This window comes from Quercus robur, chromosome 5 (genome assembly GCF_932294415.1).
Source record: "Quercus robur chromosome 5, dhQueRobu3.1, whole genome shotgun sequence".
NCBI classification, from domain to species: domain Eukaryota; kingdom Viridiplantae; phylum Streptophyta; class Magnoliopsida; order Fagales; family Fagaceae; genus Quercus; species Quercus robur.
In genome coordinates this window covers 17,538,852-17,560,143 of record NC_065538.1, presented here as the reverse complement: position 1 = coordinate 17,560,143, position 21,292 = coordinate 17,538,852, and the positions used below count along the sequence as shown (strand labels likewise).

The window sequence follows — 21,292 nt, the reverse complement described above, 5'->3', positions numbered from 1 at the left end:
AAGAAGAAGAAGTCAGTATTTCCTAATATTTGTTTTTCCTTTCATCAACTAATTTACCTTCCTCTTTTTCACATAATTTTATTTTGTTTTGTAATGATGGCAATTCATGTTATGTGGTGATTGTTTACGAGTATTCGACTTTATAGGTCAATAAAAACATGATAAATTTATTATTTATGTTAGAATCACTCAACCTTTACATAGTGTGTTTATTAAATAGGTTGACACGACATGACTCACATAACCTGTTTAATAAACAAATCATATTAGGGATGACATGACCTTGTGTGATCACTATAACTAGAAGCATAAATATTCTATCAAGACAAGAATCAATGTGTATAGAATTTTTTTTTTTCCACAGTTTATTGTGTTAGCAAGTTGTTGTGAATGACCAAAAATAAAAAAAAAATAAAAAAATAAAAAATAAAAAGAGGTGTCATTGATAGATTCCTATAAAAACAACCATCTACTAATCATAACTTACCATTTGGGTAGGCATTTATATTATTATTGTGAAGTAAGTTTTCATAGCAAATTTGATTCTTACGTAGATTTCTTCATGTGTTAACACAATAACAGCAGCCAGTAAAGCGTGAGCCTAACAAACAGGAAACAGCAGAAGGTCGTTTGGCTTTTCCTTTAATTATTTTTTTTTCCCTTTCTTCTGCTGTCTCTCTCACTCATGGGCTGTGCTTTTCTTTGTCCCCACATTAGGCTTTAATCATGTTGAGTGCCCATGTGGGAAATTGGGAATCTTTGGTACTTCCGGTTCATTAATAAAGCAGGAAAGAAAAGTATCAGTATCACCTCTAATTACCTCTTTTCTATCTCTTATTCTTCTTCTTGAACGCATTCAGTTTAACTCTACATTCAGTTTAAAAATCACACCAAAGTTTCCATTTAAAACAAATAGAAGGGCGTTCCTAAAAAAAAAAAAACAAAAAACAAAAAACAAAAAACAAATAGAGGTAAAACTCTCAAGCTCTAGTCGCGCCTTCTACAGCTCTACAGCAGCTCGCCGATCTGAAGAAAAACCAGCAAAAAATCTAATCAGTTCGTCAAGTGTCCCTTAACCGCTTCCGATTACAGGCGAAAGAAATTTCTATCTTGGAGGATCCAGAACTCCAGGTTAGTAACCAAACGCCGCCAGTCCTTTTAAAAAATAACCTAATTTTTTTTATTTGATTTCATTTTTGGTAAAGTGGTAACCCAGTTCCGGTTTCACTTTGACCAATAGAAAGACGATGGCTTCAGTGTCATCGTCGTTACAACCGTGTCGTACAGATACACAATCGAACAAGCTTTACTTATACTTGTGGCACACATATAGCCCAGTCACGTATTCCTTGTATGAGATTGATGTACCAAATCCTCTCCCTCCTCCCCCAACCAAAGACGCCCAAGACGAACAAATAATCAATCCAAATCATCTTGCCCCAATCCTCCAACTCAAAACCGGAGAATACCCTGGAAACATGTGTTGCGTTTCACTGGGCTCCAAATTGTACTTCATGGGCGGCGAATACGATATAGATTACCCATGCATTGATGAAGATGTAAAGATAAAGTACAAGAATGTAAAACGGGATTTTTTTCCTCGAGATGTCTATATTTTTGATCCCACCACCCCCAGCTTGCTGCTGCACGGTACAGCGATGAACAGTGGTAAGTCTTGGCCCTGGGCCTTTGTGGCGGATGAGAAAATTTATGTCCTTGGAAGCAACTTCACAACTGACATTTTCGACATATCCTGGATAAAGGACTCAGAACTCAAAAGCCTCTCTTTGTTTGAGGTCTATCATCCTAAAGATGATAACTGGACCATCCTCCCAAATCCCCCCATTGGGAATGTGGAGACTAGATGGGTGGGGCACGCTGTTGAAAGAAGGAAGGTTCTCCTTATAGCTTGGCAGCGGGGAAAAGAGCGCCTCTACTGTTTTGATCTTGACAGAGAGCAATGGACAAAAGGAATAACCCTCCCTTCTCACCTCCGTAATGTCTCAGGCAGGATTGAGTTTGTAGATGGTACCTTTTATGGATGTTACCACAACACGGTAGCTGCAATAGCCCCAGTAGCTAAGGAGGACGAACAAGAAGAAGATGAAGACAAAGATGAAGAAGATGAAGAGGAGGAGGAGGAAGAAACTGAAGAAGAAGAGGGGGAGGAGTTGGAGGAAGAAGATAAAGAAGAGTGGGAGGAATTAGGGGAAGGAGATGAACTAAATATCCAACAACAACAGGAGGATGAAATGGGTACAAGGTTTAAAAATTACCGCCGCCATGTAGTCTTCAAGGAGATGGGTATGGATGCTATCTTTAATGTTCCTCAGCAGTTGCAATCCTCCTCAACCTTGCTTCACTTGGGGAGTAGATGCTTTTGTTATGTAATGACTGGCATGCCTCCGCATCCAAAATATGGCAGCGATCATGCTATAGAAGATGACAAAGTACGTGTTATTAGCATTGTAATTTTTCGAGCCCTCGGGGAGACATACAAAGAAGATGCCATTAGAGTCTTCAGGGCAAAATTCCTGCATTCTGCACATTATACTGTCAAGACCTCGTTCACAAATGAAGGTGTCATCCATGGCTGCTTCTCTCTTGGCTGGGTAAATCTTGCATGCCCTCTTGTTTTGTTCTTCATTAATCCTGCCTTTCTTTATGTCCATACCATATGAATATTTAAGTTGTTTTTTGGGACTTAACAATACTTTATGCCCAAAACTAAATAAATTTAGTCATAACAGAAATAAGTTACCCTAATCTGTTCAAGTGTTCAATGGACGAGGAAGCTTTATGGCTTGTTTGAAAGTTTAGAGAGAGAGGAGAGTAGAGTAGAGTAGAGGAGAGGAGAGTAACGGAGAGGAGAGTAAAGTAGAATGGTTATCCTCCACCTTGTTTGGATGTTTTTAAAATTAGTAATTGATGTTTTTAAAATTAGTAAGGGGAAAGAGATTAATCCTTCTTCTTATTTGGATATTTTAAAAATTAAGAGGGAGAATGAAGGAAATGATTTAAATAGACAAATTTACCCCTATTTGAAAATAAACTTCAATATTATTCTATAATTAATTTGTTAGATTAAATAATTATTTAATCAACATTCTCATTCCATCGGTATAAAACTACTATTAACTATTATAAAATAATTTTAATTACCTAAAAAAAAAATTATAATAAAAAATCAAAAACCTCCTCCAATTTCCTCAACTTTCCCGAGAAACAAACAATTCCCACAGCTTCTCACTCCCCAAACAGCCATGGTAGCAGCCACCTTCAACCCCAAAACCCACACCTACACATCCCCAAGACCACCGATTCACCTCCCCACCAACCCCAGCCTCTCTCTCACCTCTTTCCTCTTCCAAAACTTCTCTTCTTCCCCACACAGCCTCCTAGCCAATGTACAGCCCCGTCCTATGTGCTATTGCTGAATAATCTAAATGCATCTCATCTATGAAATACATATCAGAATTAAAATCAGGATCATATTATCCATAACCACATACTTACTAGAATTTGACATTTTAATTAGAAAGATTTTAAATAAAATACCTTGATGCAACAAACTTGATTTCAAATAAATTTTTTGTAAATAATCTTCTTGAATCTTTACTTGATCTTCACCTCAATGACTAATATCTTGACCAATATTATGGTTTTTTTCTTGTTGAGACTAGCTCTACCAGTGTAGCCCAAGAAGTAGTGAAGAAATTGATTTTCACCTTCTCCCAAACGGAAGATACAGCTGCTCTGTTCTTATATACGGGAAACAGAGTGTAACAGAGTTCCTTAATTACTGTATATTAGCTAGCCGTTGGGGGTCAGAGATTTTGGTGGAGCATAATGCACCCACATAAATATTCGGCTTTTACAAGCTATTTATTTAGACTCCTAATGCACTTAGAAGTTAGAACAGGCGGTGGCTTTCCTTTGAATAATAGTAATACGAATTGCACTTGGACTAGGAATACAAAGTTTCTTCAATTTAAAAACGCCAATCAAATATTCTGCCTATCAAGCAGCAATACTAATGAATTTATGTTCTTTAACACTTATCATCTCTTTTTACTTATTTTGGTTTCAAATATATATATATATATATTGAATTTGATTCATGATACCTGATTCTAATCATGCCTTAGATTGATAACTAGCGCACTGATTTTGTGTTCTGGCTAGAACAAATCTTACTTAACAATACTTTCTGCCTCCATAATCGGTGCTTTTAATAAACCTAACAAACAAAAAGATTATTTTGGGGGTTAGAGTGTAACAGGATAACAGAGTTCGTTAGATAACAGTGTTAAATTTTCTCAGGAAACAAACAAAGGATATAATCAGTTTGTAATTTTGTTAACTTAGAAAGGATAAATTAGGAAATTCATTTGGTCAATAATTTATCTACTCTACTCTCCCTTCAAATCTCTCCAACTTGGGGGAATTAAAAATGAGGGGTTAGAAGTAGTTGAAACCCCTCCAAATCCCTCCCACTCCTTCCTTAAAAAACTTCCAAATAAGGTAATTAAATTACTCTTCTTCCCTCTACTCTACTCTCCCTCCTTTTTTAAACATCCAAACAGGCCATTAGTTTCTATTGTGTTGGATTCTCAGTTGGACGGGGAGATTTTGAGTTGGAATTTCAGTTCCACAGAGACTTACATGATGGGGAGATGAAAACAGTATATTCTTTTCTTGATCAAAATTATTCTAAGGTGCCTAGGGGAGAGGGGGCTGATAGTATGACATGGCGATTGAATGGGAGTGGAAATTTTGATATTCGGTCTTAATATAAGTCCGTTTGTGGTACAAATGATCATTCTTTTCCATGGAAGAGCATTGGCATGGTAAGGTCCCAAGGAGGGTGTCATTCTTTTTGTGGACTACAGCATGAGGTAGGATTCTTACTCTTGATAATCTTATCAAGAGGGGTTTTGCATTAGTAAGCTGGTATTGTATATTCCAATTTAGTGGGGAAACATTGATTCATCTTTTGCTTCGTTATTGTGTTGCAAATGCTCTGTGGAGTGACGTGTTTACAATGTTTGAGATTCAATTTGGTTGGAGAAATTGGTTTGGGAAACATTACTCTAAGAATAAATGGAGCATGTAGGCTAAGAGGGACTGGTGTATGGCAGTTGCTATGGTTCTTAAGGCAGCAGGAGTGGGTGATGTTACAGATGATAGGGAAGCTTGTGATGACTTCATTACGATAGAAACGTCAAGGGTGCTAGGTAAGGGAAAGTTCTTTGATCACCATCATCCTAGGCACCATCCATTGGTTGAGGAGTAAGTTATTGACCCAGAATCAATTATAAAGGTTTCTCACCAAGGCTATATAGTAATAATGATAAAATAAGAATTAAATGATTAAAACACTACATTTTAGGATTAAAATTGAGCCTTTTACTGTAAAAGAAATATAAAAGTCTAACTTATAAAAGTTTTTGTTTTAATTGAGATAAGTCTAACTATGCTATGGCTAGGACCTAGGCCCTAGGGTAACCAAATTCACTTTACTCTTAACAACACTGCATTAAAAGCTCATTGCCAAATGCTACCTAGCACCAATAAATCTTGAGCCGATAGCTTGAGCCACTAAGCCCAAGTTGTATTTGAAAAAAAAAAAAAAAAACAAAAAATCCTTAATATACCATTGAAACATAGATTCAATTGTTTAAAGTTAGTTGAGAGCTTTATCACCCTCCATCTCTTGGAGGACTTGTACCGCCTCCTCCTTAGAAAAATCCCTCTCAAGAACAAACCGCTCATCCTCCTCAATACTAGCAAACTCCAAACCTTCCATAGAAGGACGCCGAGAAACTGACTCCGTGTACAAGCCCTAGTAAAACTGAACCACCTTAGACCGCACCTCTTCCTTATCCTCATAAAGGACCCCATCTACCTCTATACCTCGAATATGATTAGTTCTTTTATGCGAGTTTGCTACCGGATGAAAAAAGCGAGTATTATTGTCACCCTTCTTCACAAACAATATCCGAGACTTTTGTCTCCAAGAAATCTCCTCCAAAGAGGCTAAGTGTGCAATGTCGCCTTTAATCTGGCCACGACGCGTTTGCTCTTCTTGCGAAAGACCCAACAAGTCCTCCCTTGCATCCAAATCCAACAACTCAGATAAAAGGCATTTCTTCCTAAAGGCCAAGTCCTCAAAAACCTCCTTATTCCACTTTTTCAAGTCATCTTTAAGAGCTTTTAATTTACAAGCCAGAATAATACTCGGAGAACCAGAAAACAATACCCATTCCGCCATTGTCGAACTCTCTCCACAAATCCCTCCTTTCAACCACATATTCTCAAATTTAAAGGCACTTCGACCTTTATTAACACAACTAGCAACCATCAAAAGAGGGCAATGATCAGAGACTACTCGGGGGAGTACCCTTAGAGACACATTCCCAAAATGATCTACCCAATCCACCGATGCTAAGGTCCTGTCTATTCTTGACATACAATCTGTCCTTGAATCTCTAAACCAGGTGAACGAAGCCCTTTCAAGAGGTAAATCCACAAGGAAATTAGCCTCAATGAAATATGAAAATGCAAACATAGCCGGATTGAAAGCCTCACTATCAAATCTCTCACTCGGATATTGAATGATATTAAAATCCCCAAAAACACACCATGCTGTATTCCACCTAGAGTGCATCCTTGTGAGCTCCTCCCATGGATCCACATGCTACTCCTACGCTTATCCAATCTATAAAGGTATTGCTGCCATCTTTGCAAGCCATCCTTTGAGCAATAATTAATAGTTGTAGGTTGCATCCCTTATATCTATCTCATGGATGCGTTAATGTATTAGATAAAATTCTCTTGAAAACAATCTGCCAGCAAGAAAACTTACCTTAGAAATGGCTTTGTTGAAAGGTTGCATATTTATGAATTTTTTATGAACCCCGGTGCTGTTAAAATTTGCCTCCTCCCCCTCCCCTCCCCCCCCCCCCTCCACCCGACCCTCATCCTTTCCCCCAACCGCCACCACCCCTTTTCCCTTTCTTACCATCTCTACATACACCTCCCTCCCTTTCTTGGTGTTTTCCTCCACAGTTTGGGGTTTATCCATTCCCTTATCCCCCTCCTCCAACCTTGACTACCCCGTCCCCACCTCCTCAGGGGCCTAACCTCAGCAAATTGTCTAACCTTACACCGGCACCTATAGCTGCACCCATTATTCCCTCCATAAAAACTTTACAAAATACCCCTCCTATAACTCATGAACATAAGGGCAGTAAGAGGTCTTTTTGTATTGATGCAAAACTCTTTTCTTTCTCTTTTGATGCGGGGCGGTCTGATTCATATGCCATACATGAGAACTGCCGGAATGTTAGGAGTTCTATTTGGGTTGGACGTAGGGGCATTGAGTGGATCATTTCTTGTTTTTCCGACATATGAGATTGGGTGCCTGGTCAAGACGTCCTTTGTAAAAGATTCAGGGAAAATGGAAAATTGATAGAGTTTTGTGGTAGATCTAATAATGTTGGTCTCTTTGTGGCTATAACAGTATATTTTGGGGGGGCTCAGAGAGGATGTGTTATGATATTGGCAAGTTCTAATCGTGCTGGTTGGTCTCCGATCTAGAAGGAACTTAGGAATTTCTTATCTGGTGAAAAATCAGTAACTCCAGCAGAAGTATCCTCGAATAACAGTGGTGGAGTTGGTCAGTCAGTCGATGGTGACCGGAAAGGGAATATTTTACCTACCTATGGCAAGCAGTGGCAATTCAGGCCTATCAGTTTATTGAGCAGTGTGTACAAGTTGCTTTCTAAAGTGTTGGCTAATAGATTGAGGACGGTGTTGGATAAACTCATTTCGGAGTCTCAAAATTGTTTTGTTGGTGGTAGATAGATTTTAGACTCTGTGCTTATAGCTAATGAATGCCTAGATAGTAGACTGAAATGTCAGATTCCAGGGGTGGTGTGTAAGTTAGACATTGAGAAAGCCTATGATCATGTATGTTGGGATACTTTGTTCTATTTGCTAGAGGGGATGGGCTTTGGGGATCGATGGAGAAGTTGGGTAAAGGCTTGTGTATCTACTGTTTGTTTCTCAATCTTGGTTAATGGTTCTCCTACTGGCTTTTTTGGTAGTTCTAGAGGCCTTAGACAAGGTGATCCGTTATCTCCCCTTCTTTTTCTTTTGATCATGGAGGTTTTATGTCGGATTTTGAAGAAAACTGAGGACGGTGGCCTTATTCAGGGTTTTCATGTGGGACCTATTAGCTCTATTAGCATTCGTATTTCTCATCTTTTATTTGCAGATGACACCATTCTTTTCTGTGATGCTTCCAGGGAGTAGTTGCTATCTATTAGGCTGGTTTTGTCTTGTTTTCAAGCTTTTACTGGTTTGAAGGTGAATATGGGGAAAAGTGAAATTGTCCCTATTAGGGAGGTGAGCAACATTCACAATTTGGCTAAAATTCTTCATTGCAGGGTGGGTAGCTTGCCCATGATTTATTTGGGAATGCCATTGGGTACCTCGTATAAGACAGCCTCTATTTGGAATCCGATTCTAGAGAGGATGGAGAAGAAGTTGGCAGGCTGGAAGTGGCTTTATTTGTCAAAAGGTGGCAAACTCACCTTGTTAAAAAGTACATTGTCTAGCCTCCCGACCTATTATCTTTCCTTTTTTACTGTTTCTAAAGCTGTGGCAATGAGATTAGAACTTATTCAGAGAAATTTTTTGTGGGGTTCTTCAGCTGAGTGTTTCAAATACCCTTTGGTGGCTTGGGAAAAAGTTTGCTTACCTCGTGAGCTGGTGGGTTGGGAATTCGAAATTTGGTGTCGTTTAATTAGGCTCTACTGGGAAAATGGCTTTGGAGATATGGACACGAAACTACTCATCTATGGCGGAGGGTTATAGCCACGAAATATGGGGAGGAGAAAGGGGGTTGGAGCACTAGAGTTTGTAGAAGGGCTCATGGTTGTGGTTTATGGAGAAGTATTAGTGACGGGTGGGAAAGTTTTTCTAGGCATGTGTCTTTTGTGGTGGGGATGGTTCTTGTATTCTCTTTTGGCATGATAAGTGGATTGGGGGTAATTCTCTCAAATCTCTTTATCCTTAGCTATTTGCGTTTTCAGCCAATAAGGAAGTTTTTATTTCTGAAGTGTTAAGTCCTCTGGTTGGTGATAATGATAGAGTATGGAGTCTAAGATTTTATAGGGAATTTAATGATTGGGAGTTGGCGGCTTCCTATTCCCTTCTCCACTCTATTCAAACTCGAATTCCTAGGGGTGGAGGTAGTGACAAACTTTCTTGATGTCTTAATGGAAGTGGGAAGTTTGATGTTCGGTCTTTTTATATTAAGATTCGAAATGCAACTCTTACTTCTTTCCCTTGGAAAAGGCATTTGGAAAGTAAAGGTTCCTAAAAGGGTGGCATTCTTTATGTGGACAGCAGCTCATGGTCAGATCCTTACGTTGGATAATCTTATGCTTCGAGGTTGAACTTTGGTAAATTGTTGTTGTATGTGTTGCTGTAATGAGGAATCTGTGGATCACTTGCTGATTTCTTGTCCCGTTGCTCATTCTCTGTGGATGTATATGCTTCAGCTGTTTGGGATTGATTGGGTCATGCCAGGTTCCGTTACAGACTTATTTTTTTGTTGGTATCAGTGGCTTGGGAAACATAATTCTGATATTTGGAATCTGGTTCTTGGTTGTTTAATGTGGAATATTTGGGCAAAATGGAATCGGCGTTCTTTTGAGGATTTGGCGAAATCATTGGATCAGTTGCTAGATTCTTGCAGATGGACCCTCTTTGATTGGTCTCGGTGTTGGGGCCTCTCGGATTGTTCTACTATCACGGATTTTATTTTGATTCTTAGGATAACTTAATGCCTATTTGCTGTTCTTTTCCCTCTTTTCTTCTTGTCCACAATCGTGAATCTTGTATTTTTTACTTGCTTTTTCTCTTCTAATAAATTTTTTTTTACCTATCAAAAAAAAGAGACTTCCACTTTCCTGCTCAGAAAATCTAACAGTCAACCCCGACCAGCCCTTTCTCTCTCAGACTCTGTCTCTCTCTGTCTCTGTCTCTCTCTCTCTCACACACACACATTTGTATAATTTTATGTGAAATTCAATTTACCTTTTTTATAATTATTAATATAATACTCCATCAAAAATGTTATGTACCCCTTCTCAGTTTTAAAGGTTTTTTTAATGGATTTGTAGTAAGTGGCTAACTTTTAGGATTAAAACACTACATTTTAGGATTAAAATTGAGCCTTTTACCTTGAAAGAAAAAAAAAATGTTAGTTGCTAAATTTTAAATATAAAAGCTCTTTTAACTTTTTGTTATGGATGTATAGTACATGGATAAATTTTAGGATTAAAACACAAACATTTTAGGATTAAATACAACTTGATATCTGTCCTAAATAAAATAACAACAACAACACCACTAAAAAGAAAAAACGTGGATGCACATCTGAGCCTTTCCTTAACCCAAAAAAAAAATAATAATAAAAAAAATAAAACAACAAAAATTTGAGCCTTTTACCGTAAAAGAAAAAAAAATGGTAGTTGCTAAATTGTAAATCTAAGCTATTTTTAACCTTTTGTTATGGATATTTAATACATGGCTAAATTTTAGGATTAAATACTACTTGATAACCATTAAAAAGGAAAAAAAAAATGTGGATGCACATCTAGAGCATTTCCTTAACCCAAAAAAAAAAAAACTATAACAAATTTTTTTTTTTTGAGTCTTTTACCGTTAGGCCTCGTTTGGGAGGAGGGAATGAAATGGAATGAAAAAGAATGAAAAGAATAATTTTAGAATATTCTTCCATTCCCTTGTTTGGGAGTTTTAATGGAGGGAATGGAAAGTTCATTCCCTTGTTTGGGAGTTTAAGTGGGGGGAAATGGAATAGGTAGGTGGGAACACTTATTCCTCTCTATTCCCTTAAAACCTCAAATTTTCATTTCCCTTGAAATTGGGAGGAAATGAAATTAGATTTAATGATTCTTTTACTAAAACTCCAAAAATATTTCTATATATTCAACCATTTATTTTAAAATAGGGGTCTAATTGTAATATTATTATAAAATGATTTCATTTCATTTTTTCCATGTTACTCCCAAACAAGATTACTTATATTCTATTCATTTTCATTCCTTTATTTTAAAACATCCAATTAAAGTTACTTAATTCTATTCCATTCAATTCTTTTCTATTCTTTTCCCTTACTTAAATACATTTGATTTGATTTCATTCATTTCCATTCCCTTATGAACTCCCAAACGAAGCCTAAAAGAAAAAAAATGCTGGTTGCTAAATTTTAAATATAAACACTTTTTAACTTTTTGTTATGGGTATGTTAGACATGGCTAAATTTTTGGATTAAAACGTACTACATTTTAGGATTAAATACAACTTGATAACTGTCATAAATAAAACTAGCCTTAGACTCTTATATTTTTTTGGGGAAAAAGTTAATAATTTGTATATATTGTAATTTGGAATTACAACATTTTTTAATCACAACAAAAAAACCTAGGGTGTAATGAAAAATTATTTCACCTGCAAACACATAGTACTCATCACACTTTTAGGTTTTTTTGTTGTGATTGGGAAATGTTATAATCTTAAATTATAATAGATGCAAATTATTAATTTTTTTCACAAAAAATAGAAGACCCTCTCACGTGCTTAGAAGCTAGTATTATTTTAATAGGTAATGTGTTAAAGTAAAAAAAATGAGATATATGGTATATTATTAAGTGAGATGTTAAAATAAATAAAATAGTTATTTTGAGGGTTGAAAGTTAAATTTTCTAGCACCATTGATGTAAATGCTCTTAGATAAGTTAGATTATAGAGGATAGTATGGTCTATATAGATCCCATAGAGCTAGATAAATATAAACCAATTACTCTAGAGGCACAAAAATTTCACAACTATTGATGTGATAAATTGTTAGTAGGTAATGTTCTTAGATGAAAACCAATAAAAATTTTTCAATTCAACTATTGTAAAAAATTTTGTATGTTTAGTATTAATTTTATATTGGTCTCTTAAAATTAGTATTTTGCAATTTTGGATAGTAATTGCCTGTAAATTTAAAATGTGAAAGAGTTCTAGTGGGAAAAAGTAGATAGTCTAGCCTTCAGCAATGCATGGTTTTTAAATAAAACTTGATCACGAACATCAAAAAATCAAATTTATGGCTTTTATGGTTATGGCAGCCCAGATCAATTTTGCAGATTGTAATTTATATCCATATATATATATATATATTAGTTTTTTTTTTTGGTAAACCATATATATTAGTTATTAACTTCTTATTACCATAGAATTTGCTGCTATGTTCCATCTAACTTTTTAAGAAGTTAGGTGTAACAAAAATTAAATAAAGGTCCATGGAAAATTGGAAATGTAGATGCAAGTGTTTCTTCAAAAAAAAAAAAAAAAAAAAGGAAAAAAAAAAGTGCATTGATAGATAAATTTAATTTTACTCTCCGAAAAACAGCAAAGGTCCTTTGGCTTTTCCTATTACTTTTTTTTTTTTTTTCCTTTGCTTTTCTCTCTCAAGGGCGAGTTCATTATAAAAGCAGGAAAGAAGAATACCAGTACCACCTCTAATTTGCGTTATCTTTTTTCAGTTTCATCTATCATCTATAAAACTTCCAACTCCAACTGCAAGTATGGCCGGGGTTCCAGTTTCTGCTCTCTTGGAGCCAACATCTATTAAACTTCCAACTCCAACTGCAAGTATGGCCGGGGTTCTAGTTTCTGCTCTCTTGGAGCAGTTGGCTTCAATTGCTGTTGGGGAGGCGGAACAAGAGATAAAGTTGGTCGTGGGTGTTGACCAAGAAGTCCGGAAGCTCGAAGACAATCTCCGAATGATCCAGGCGGTGCTCGAAGATGCTGAGAAAAGACAAATGACCGAAGCAGCTGTGAAGCTTTGGTTAGGAAAGCTCAAAAACACATTCTACCTGATGGACGACGTGTTGGATGAGTGGAACACTGAATTGATCAAAGCAAGGATCCAGGAAGAGGAGAAAGAAGAAGAGAATGCTGAAAACTTTCATGCTCGGAAGAAGACGAAGGTAAGCTTCTCTATGATCCCTTCCCCTTCATCATGGCTCCGTCCAGTTCATAAACTTAGTATGCGTGACAGCTTTGCTCACGAAATAAAAGACCTGAGTGGAAAGTTAGATGAGCTTTTTAAAGAGAGTGTCGGTTTCGGGTTTGAGTTGAATAGGGGTACTAAAGTAGTTGAGCGACCAACAACTTCCTCCCTTGTTGATGTGTCTAAAATTTGCGGTCGTGGTAAGGAAAGGGAGGAGCTAGTGAGCAACCTCTTGGGCAAGGATAGCCAAGAAGAAAAGAGCCCCCATGTCATCTCCTTAATAGGCATGGGTGGTATGGGAAAAACGACTCTTGCCCAACTAGCTTACAATGATGTTGATGTGCAGGCCCATTTTGAAACGCGAATATGGGTATGTGTTTCTGATCCTTTTGATCAGGTTAGGATTGCCAAAGCAATCGTTGAATCTATTGATAGTAAATCCCCTAAAATTACCGAATTACAAAATCTAGTAATTAGAATTCGTGATTTGATAAGGGGAAAGAAGTTTTTTCTTGTCTTAGATGATGTGTGGTCTGAAAAACCCAATGACTGGGAGCCATTCGAACTTGCACTCAAATGTGGCGATCAAGGTAGTAGAATTTTGATCACCACACGTAAGGAGGGAGTTGCAAAGATGGTAAATAGTGCTTATACCATGTATTTGGAGGTACTGTCTAACGAAGACAGCTGGTTGATATGCAGTCAAATGGCATCTGTTGACAAAGACGATGAGCAACTAGGAAAACTTGGTCGAGAACTAGCAAATAAGTGTAAAGGCTTGCCACTTGCTGCAAAGATTTTAGGGATTGTCATGGGCGGCCAAAGAAGTAGGCAAAAATGGAAGAACATTTTGGACAGTAATTTATGGGAATTAGAAGATGTTCAAAATGGTGTTTTAGGACCATTATTATTTAGTTATAATGAGTTGCCATCAGCAATAAAACAATGCTTCTTGTATTGTGCTAACTTTCCAAAGGATTATCGCTTTTCTTCAAATGAGTTGGTCTACCAATGGATGGCACATGGATATTTGGGCTCGGAATCTAATATGGAGGATATGGGAGAAAGGTACTTTGAAAAATTAGTTATGCACTCATTCTTCCAAGATTTTGAGAAAGACGACAATGATTCAAATGAGTTGGTCTACCAATGGATGGCACATGGATATTTGGGCTCGGAATCTAATATGGAGGATATGGGAGAAAGGTACTTTGAAAAATTAGTTATGCACTCATTCTTCCAAGATTTTGAGAAAGACGACAATGATGATTATAAGATAATAAGATGCAAAATGCATGATATGGTGCATGACTTTGCCCTATCAATGACAACAAATGAATGCTTCACAATTGATGTTGACAAAGTGTTGAGGATAGATTGGAAAAGTGCTCGCCATTTGACATTAGAATTAAAGAAGGAAACACAATTTCCAGTGTCTATCTATAATGCAAAAAATCTACGAACTCTTTTTCTACGAACTCCTTTTCTACGAACTCCTTTTGGAAGATCAAGCATGGTCTTTTCATCTGATTTATTCCAGCGTTTGACATGCCTCCGGTCATTGAGTTTGCAAGGTAGTTCCCTTGAGAAACTTCCAAATGAAGTGGAAAAATTGAAACATTTAAGATTGTTGGATTTATCAAGAAATGATGAAATTACAGAATTACCTGAAACAATGTGTAATTTATGTAATTTACAAACTTTGGATATTCGTTCTTGTAATCGAATTAAGAAATTACCCCAAGGAATGGGTAAACTAATTAAATTGAGACATCTTCTTTGTAATGGATTGACCGAACCCTTTCCAAAAGGGATTGGGAGATTGAGATCTCTTAGAACATTAGAGAAATTCAAAATAGGTGGTATAAACAATATTGGGGAATGTAAACTTGGAGAGTTGAAGAATCTAGTCCACCTTAAAGGGTCTCTTGAGATAAAAGGACTGGAAAACGTAACAGATGTACAAGAGGCTGAAAATGCACAACTAAAAAATAAGATACACCTCCGTAAGTTGAGATTAGTGTTTGGTTGGCAACTTGGGGAAACTGAGAATAGAAGAGGGGAGAATGATGAATTAGTTCTTAATGCGTTGGAGCCACATCCAGACTTGGAGAGTTTATCGATTCATTACTACAGGGGTACAGGGTATCCTAATTGGGTGATGTCTTTGACCATTTTGAAAAAGCTTGAGCTTGAGTCGTGGGATCATTTAGAGCAATTGCCTCCTCTGGGGAAGCTGCGTTTCCTCGAATCATTAAGGATAACTGGTGCGGAAGTGAAAAAGGTGGGTGTTGAATTTTTGGGAATAGAATCCAATAGGAAGAAGGATGAGGAGATGGGATCAACATCAACATCAACATCATCACTTATCTTATTCCCTAATTTGAAATCTCTATTTTTTCAGTCTATGTTTGAGTGGGAAGAATGGGATGGGATGGGAGAAAGTGGTGTTTCAGAATCAGTTTTAATTATGCCACGTCTTCAGAGTTTGGGTACTACATATTGTCCAAAGCTCAAGTCACTGCCCAACTTCCTCAAGAAAACTTCGTTAGAGAGATTGAGTGTCGATTGTCAAATTTCCAATTGGATGACGTTGGCATACAATTTAGCCGGATTGAAAACACTTCGTCTCAATCTGAATAACAACGTAGAGCATTTGCCCACTTTGGGGAAGCTGCTGTTGGTTGAATCATTAGATATATACGGTGATGGCGATAGAGTGAAAAAGGTGGGCGTTGAATTTTTGGGAATAGAAGAAGAATCCAACAACAAGATAGACGACGAGAAGGGATCGACATCATCATCATCTTCTTCTTCGCTTGTCTTATTCCCTAATTTAAAGTCCCTCTCATTTTGGGGGTTGAAAGAGTGGGAAGAATGGGATGGGATTGGAGGAACAATGAGAGAAGAAGAAGCACAAGAAAGTGGTGTTACTATCACTATTATGCCACGTCTTCAACATTTGACAATTAGGAGTTGCCCCAAGCTGAAGTCGCTGCCTGACTTCCTTCCTACAACTCCATTGAAGACACTGGGGATTGTTCATAGTCCAATTCTCAGGGAATGTTGCAAAGAAGAGATAGGAGATCAATGGCCCAAGATTTCACACATACCCAACATCAGCATTCCTGGGGGAACTGTGCGGGCAGTCGCGTACATGCCGTTAAGGTAACTTCTTTCTTTCTTTCTTTTTCCACAAAAAAAAACAATATTCGTAGATAAATTTGTCAGATTTGTGACCTAAATCTGACAAATAGTTCAATTTCGCTGCCAGACTTCCTTCCTACAGCTAGATTGAAGCAATTGCATATCCAGAACAGTCCAAATCTCAGCCAACGTTGCCAAAGGGAGAAAGGAGACCAATTGCCCAGCATTTATTATCATTAATAAGTGGGACAGGATGATCAATCAAGGGAAAATTAATTCTCGGGTAACTTCTTCCACCTTGTCTTCTTCATCTTTTTCTTTTTATATCTATTAAAAATATTCTATTTTTCCTTCAAAATTTCCTCAAAAAATAATAACTAAATAACAATATTGGTAAATAAATTTCTTTCTTATGTTACTATGGGAGTGTGGTATAATGGTATTACATTACTCTCTCAATCATATTTTCGTCTCTTTCAATGTACTTGGTGTGCTTTGTTACTCTGTTCCTTGTTAATATATCCTTCATTCATCAAAAAAATAAAAATAAAAAATAGAGTAAAAAATAACAATGCAATATTACTATGAACAAACTGTGTAAATCTAGTATTACCTCCTATATAAAATAAGTCGTGCTGAGGCTATCAATTAGGATGACAGTTTTTTATTCACTATACAATTTCTTAGAAATAAAAAAACAAAAAACATGTGAATCTGGTTGTTGTCCCACCTATTGTGTATGCTTCATGTTACATAGTATGCATTAATCTCTTGTCATAATATGTATTTTTCCTATCGTATTTTGTTTGTTCTTATTTATAACAATCATCAAATTCCAGTATCAAGTGAAGCATTATTTGTGATCAGGAAAATATTCAAGGCGTGAGCGTACGAACGTTGACAAAGGCCTACAGAAGAAACTCCTGTATCATATCATAATGACAGCAAAGCTTGCATATGGTATGACACATGAAAGGTGAGCTAGGCACTTAACCAAACTGCAAACTAATGCATCCTCGATTGTTGAGGACTTGAAAATGAAGTTGCTAATTAATCATCAAACTTCAATGTTACAATACTTACAGGTCTTATGAGTTTAAACCCAAAGGCATGTGAATTTCTTGTGAGGCCAATGAAAAATGAAATGAAATCGAAGCTAGAAGAAAGGCATTAAGAGACATATTCAGCAATGCTGGAAGGTTCTTGAAGCTGTGAATTTGAAGAAGAGATCTCATAAGTGGTGTAAAGACGATATGCTTGATTACCTTTTGCTCCTTTCGTCCAATCTCCTCTCTCTCTTGCACCAGGTATAACTAACACTCACAGTGACACAAAATAGAGAGATATGCCTGTTTGTTTCTTGGGTTCTGTACAAGAAAAATGAAAATGTTGCAAACAGTTTTAATTTGCTTTATATCTTGACAATGTCAATAAACTTACTCATTTATGATTCTTCACTATTTGATTTGACATAATTTATGTGAGCGTAAGTGAGTGAGTTTGGGCTTTTTGAGATGTTGACTTTTGGATGATCCAGGTTCTGTTTGGTTGCTAAGAAAGTGTAGGAACCAATGACTTTTTTAAGAGAAAGAGAAAGACAGATGTACTCATCCATTTCAATAGTCACAGTTTAGTGGTATCTTTTGCGGGTGAGTTTATTATTTAGACATTTTGCACATACTTTAATCGGCTGCTTTCTAGTTTTGGAGAACTGTCAATACCTTTCTGCAGTAGCAATGTGTGTGTGTGTATTTCTACTGCTTTACCATGTTGAGCCATTTATCATTAAACTATTTTATGTTTGGACAACATTAGCTGTTAATTGCAAGAAAATGACCATTTAGTAATGTTGTTCTCATTGCTTCTCTTAGATAGAATTCCTTTTCGAATGAGGTTTTCTTTGATTTGTTGCTAATTATACAGGAATTGATTTATGAAATGACAGATTAATGATGATGCAGGAGACGCAAAAATATTTTGATTTAGTATTATTTATGTTTGCAAGTCAATTGTATTTTTATGTTTTAGGTCCTAGTAACTTATTAAGCTATTAGTATCATAATTTGGAAGCAAGGTTATGTTCATAATAAGGCAACTAGGGTTTCCTAGGCCAATTATAACTAGGGCTTAGCAATCCTTTATAAGCAACCTGTTGTACTCCTTATGGAGATAATTGATATTTTGATGAATGAAAAAAATGGCCATTTGGTCTCTCTTTGGTATGCTGACTCCAAGTCCACCCTAGTTGTTGTCTTCTAGTGGTTTTCCCGCTTGTCTTATTCCCTAATTTAAAGTCTCTTCAATTTAGCGATATGAAAGAGTGGGAAGAATGGGATGGGATTGGAGGAACAATGAGAGAAGAAGAAGCACAAGAAAGTGGTGTTACTATCACTATCATGCCACGTCTTCAGTCTTTGACAATATTTGAATGCCCCAAGCTGAAGTCGCTGCCAGACTTCCTTCCTACAACTCCATTGTTGATACTGCAGATCTATGAGAGTCCAATTCTCAGTGAATGTTGCAAAACAGAGATAGGAGATCAATGGCCCAAGATTTCTCACATACCCAAAATCCTGATTGATGGGAGAACTGTGCAAAATTAAATCTCATTTCGATTGCGGGCGCTGCAAGTCGCATCCATTCAGATAAGGTAACTTCTTTCACTTTGTCTTCTTCGTTTTTTTCTTTCTTTCTTTCTTTCTTTCTTTTTATATCAATTATATATTCTATTTGTCTAGGAAAATAATTCCCACCATAAAATTAAAAAAAAAAAAAAAAATTTAAATTAACAACGTTCGTAGATAAATTCATCAGATTTGTTACCAAATAGTTCAATTTCATTTGCTCACTATTAACAAAATTACCAAAATGTGTGGGAGATTTATCTATTTGAAAAGAAAAAGAAAAGGGTCAGATTGAAGTTTAACTTTTTTTTTTTCAATGAGAATATTAACGTTATTTTACTACTGCGTCTTAATTATTTTCATAATCCCTTGTTCTTCAATATGCTGTCTTGTTTTATGATTATCAAAAAAAGAAAAAGTCACCTTTGTTTATTGTATTTTTATTTTATATGGTTTTTCTTCTTCATACCAATGACAATAAGACTCTTCTTTGTTAAAGTGTTTTCTCTGTGGTAAAATCCTCACGCTAAATATTTATTTTGTAGGCCTTATTAAACCAGAAATCAAACGAGAAGCATATATTGTGCTGGAGAAAATTTGCGTGTATGGATGCATGTTTGTAAAACACCCACAAAAGAAAGGCTTTCAGTATCGCATACTGACAAATGAAAGGTCAGCAAGGTATGTGATCATTTGCAACTTATGCAATCTTCTATCTATTAAATTTCTAGAATAAATATTTAGCATGAGGATTTAGCTCATAATCATCAGCTTTAACATTGCAGGTTCAAGAGTTTGAATCTGGAGGAGTGCATGTGGTTTTCTTGTCCTTTAGATTGAAGTGTTTTGTGCAAATAAAGAGGGAGAGAGTGGGACGTTAGCACTGGGATCAGAGGGAAAAACTAGATAGAAGTCTGTTGTTTTTTTGACTGTTTATGCCATCCAATGTTGGCTAATTTTGGAATGACAAAGTAAAAGGTGAATACTAGAAGATTGGACCAGTCCAAAAATTCCCCAAATTCTGGAATCAAGGCCATTCAACTTTTGGTTTAATATGGGCACTTTGATTATAGTTCTCCTACAGGTAACTTATTTTTTTTCCTAGCCCCTTTTTGTTATTGTTGCATTTGCTTCTTCGTACATTTTTAACAACTATAATGTCCAACCTATCAAGGGTCTAGGCATGTTTCACTCTCATTTAGTCCAGACATAATGCAAAAGTGTTACAGGCTCCTCGGGCCTCATTCAATCTGATTTGATTTGGTGATACATGTAATTTTTTAATGGATATCATTGAGTATATTATTTTAAAAGTTTTAAAATCCTAGCACACAGCACAGTTTTTTTTTTTTTTTTTTTTTTTTAATAGTAAAAATCTCCATTATCAATTCAAAGATGTAACTAAACTAGCTACCCTGCCACGTGACACATGAAAGGAAAATTAGATAATTGGCAACTTTTATCTATATGCTAATCTTAAGATGAAAGAGAAGGGCTCTTTAGGCTCCAAAATGATTTTGTTGATGATCAAGTTTTATAGATACAGGGTTAGATGCTCGCAAGTTATCAAGTTTTATTTCAATATCGTATGTTTTTTTTTTCTTGTCTCAGAGGCTGAAGTGATTCTTTACATTGAAGAGTGCGAAGTATAAGAGGTGACCACTGGTCAAGAAGAAAAAATTACAAAAGCCTTGGCTTTGTTAGTTGGATAGAAAGAGTTGGATACTCTTTTCTGGAGCAACATTTGTGGAACTGAATAACATTTTCCTAATATTCTATTACAACTTCTTTGCTGCCTCAATCTTATCCTCACTCAACAAGTTTCCTCTATGGCTATGGTTTATTTCCTTCATGATATAGGTAACTAAGAAACACTACACATAGATGTACTCGCTCTCTCTCTCTCTCTGCTTTCGACTGAGGCAAATTATAACTTCTTGCCTCTATTCTTTCACTTGCCATTATGTCTTTTATCGCACATTCATATATGGGGGCTTTCAACTTTCTAATAAAATCAAGTCAAGAACTGTTTAATCATGCTTCATATACCCCCCCGTTTTTATTTTTTTATTTTCTGAGTTTGTATTTTTCCCAACTATTACTTTTTTTTTTTCAAATTGGTTGTGGTCTTATGTCAATTCTTTCTCCTAAGCAATTAACCTTTACCTTAAAGATTGAGTAGTTTCAAAGCAGAGAATTTAGTTTTGTAAAAAGACAGTTGGCCATCATTTTTTCTGATTACAAATTTTGTGAGGAAAAGTACAATAAGAAAGGATATGTGTCCAAAATCCATTGCTTAGATATGACTAATAAAAAAAGAAAAGAAAAATCCGTTGCTAGATATGATTTTTAGTTTTTATCTTTTATTTTCATTTTTTAAGGGGTAGTAATTCTAGAAGTTTCACTAGAATTCACGTTTGGT

At 36.2% G+C, this 21,292-nt stretch overlaps 1 protein-coding gene across 50 annotated transcripts in view; it reads left to right on the top strand.

The window, feature by feature from the left end:
• The first annotated feature begins 831 nt into the window (after positions 1-831).
• Positions 832-21,292, top strand: part of LOC126725303 (putative disease resistance protein RGA3) — a 51,949-nt gene continuing 31,488 nt past the window's right edge. For 48 of the 50 annotated variants that reach the window (XM_050429894.1, XM_050429871.1, XM_050429889.1 and 45 more), the window contains exons 1-10: positions 832-2,612; positions 12,630-16,267; positions 16,374-16,529; positions 17,114-17,222; positions 17,332-17,553; positions 17,784-17,895; positions 18,555-18,896; positions 19,416-19,551; positions 19,656-19,954; positions 20,482-20,730. In XM_050429894.1, the coding sequence (XP_050285851.1) occupies positions 1,248-2,612; positions 12,630-16,267; positions 16,374-16,392 (5,022 nt within the window). In that variant the 5' untranslated portion in view covers positions 832-1,247 and the 3' untranslated portion in view covers positions 16,393-16,529; positions 17,114-17,222; positions 17,332-17,553; ... (3 more) ...; positions 19,656-19,954; positions 20,482-20,730. The remainder of the gene's footprint in view (positions 2,613-12,629; positions 16,268-16,373; positions 16,530-17,113; positions 17,223-17,331; positions 17,554-17,783; positions 17,896-18,554; positions 18,897-19,415; positions 19,552-19,655; positions 19,955-20,481; positions 20,731-21,292) is intronic. The other 2 variants (XM_050429878.1, XM_050429877.1) reach the window with 2 other exon arrangements.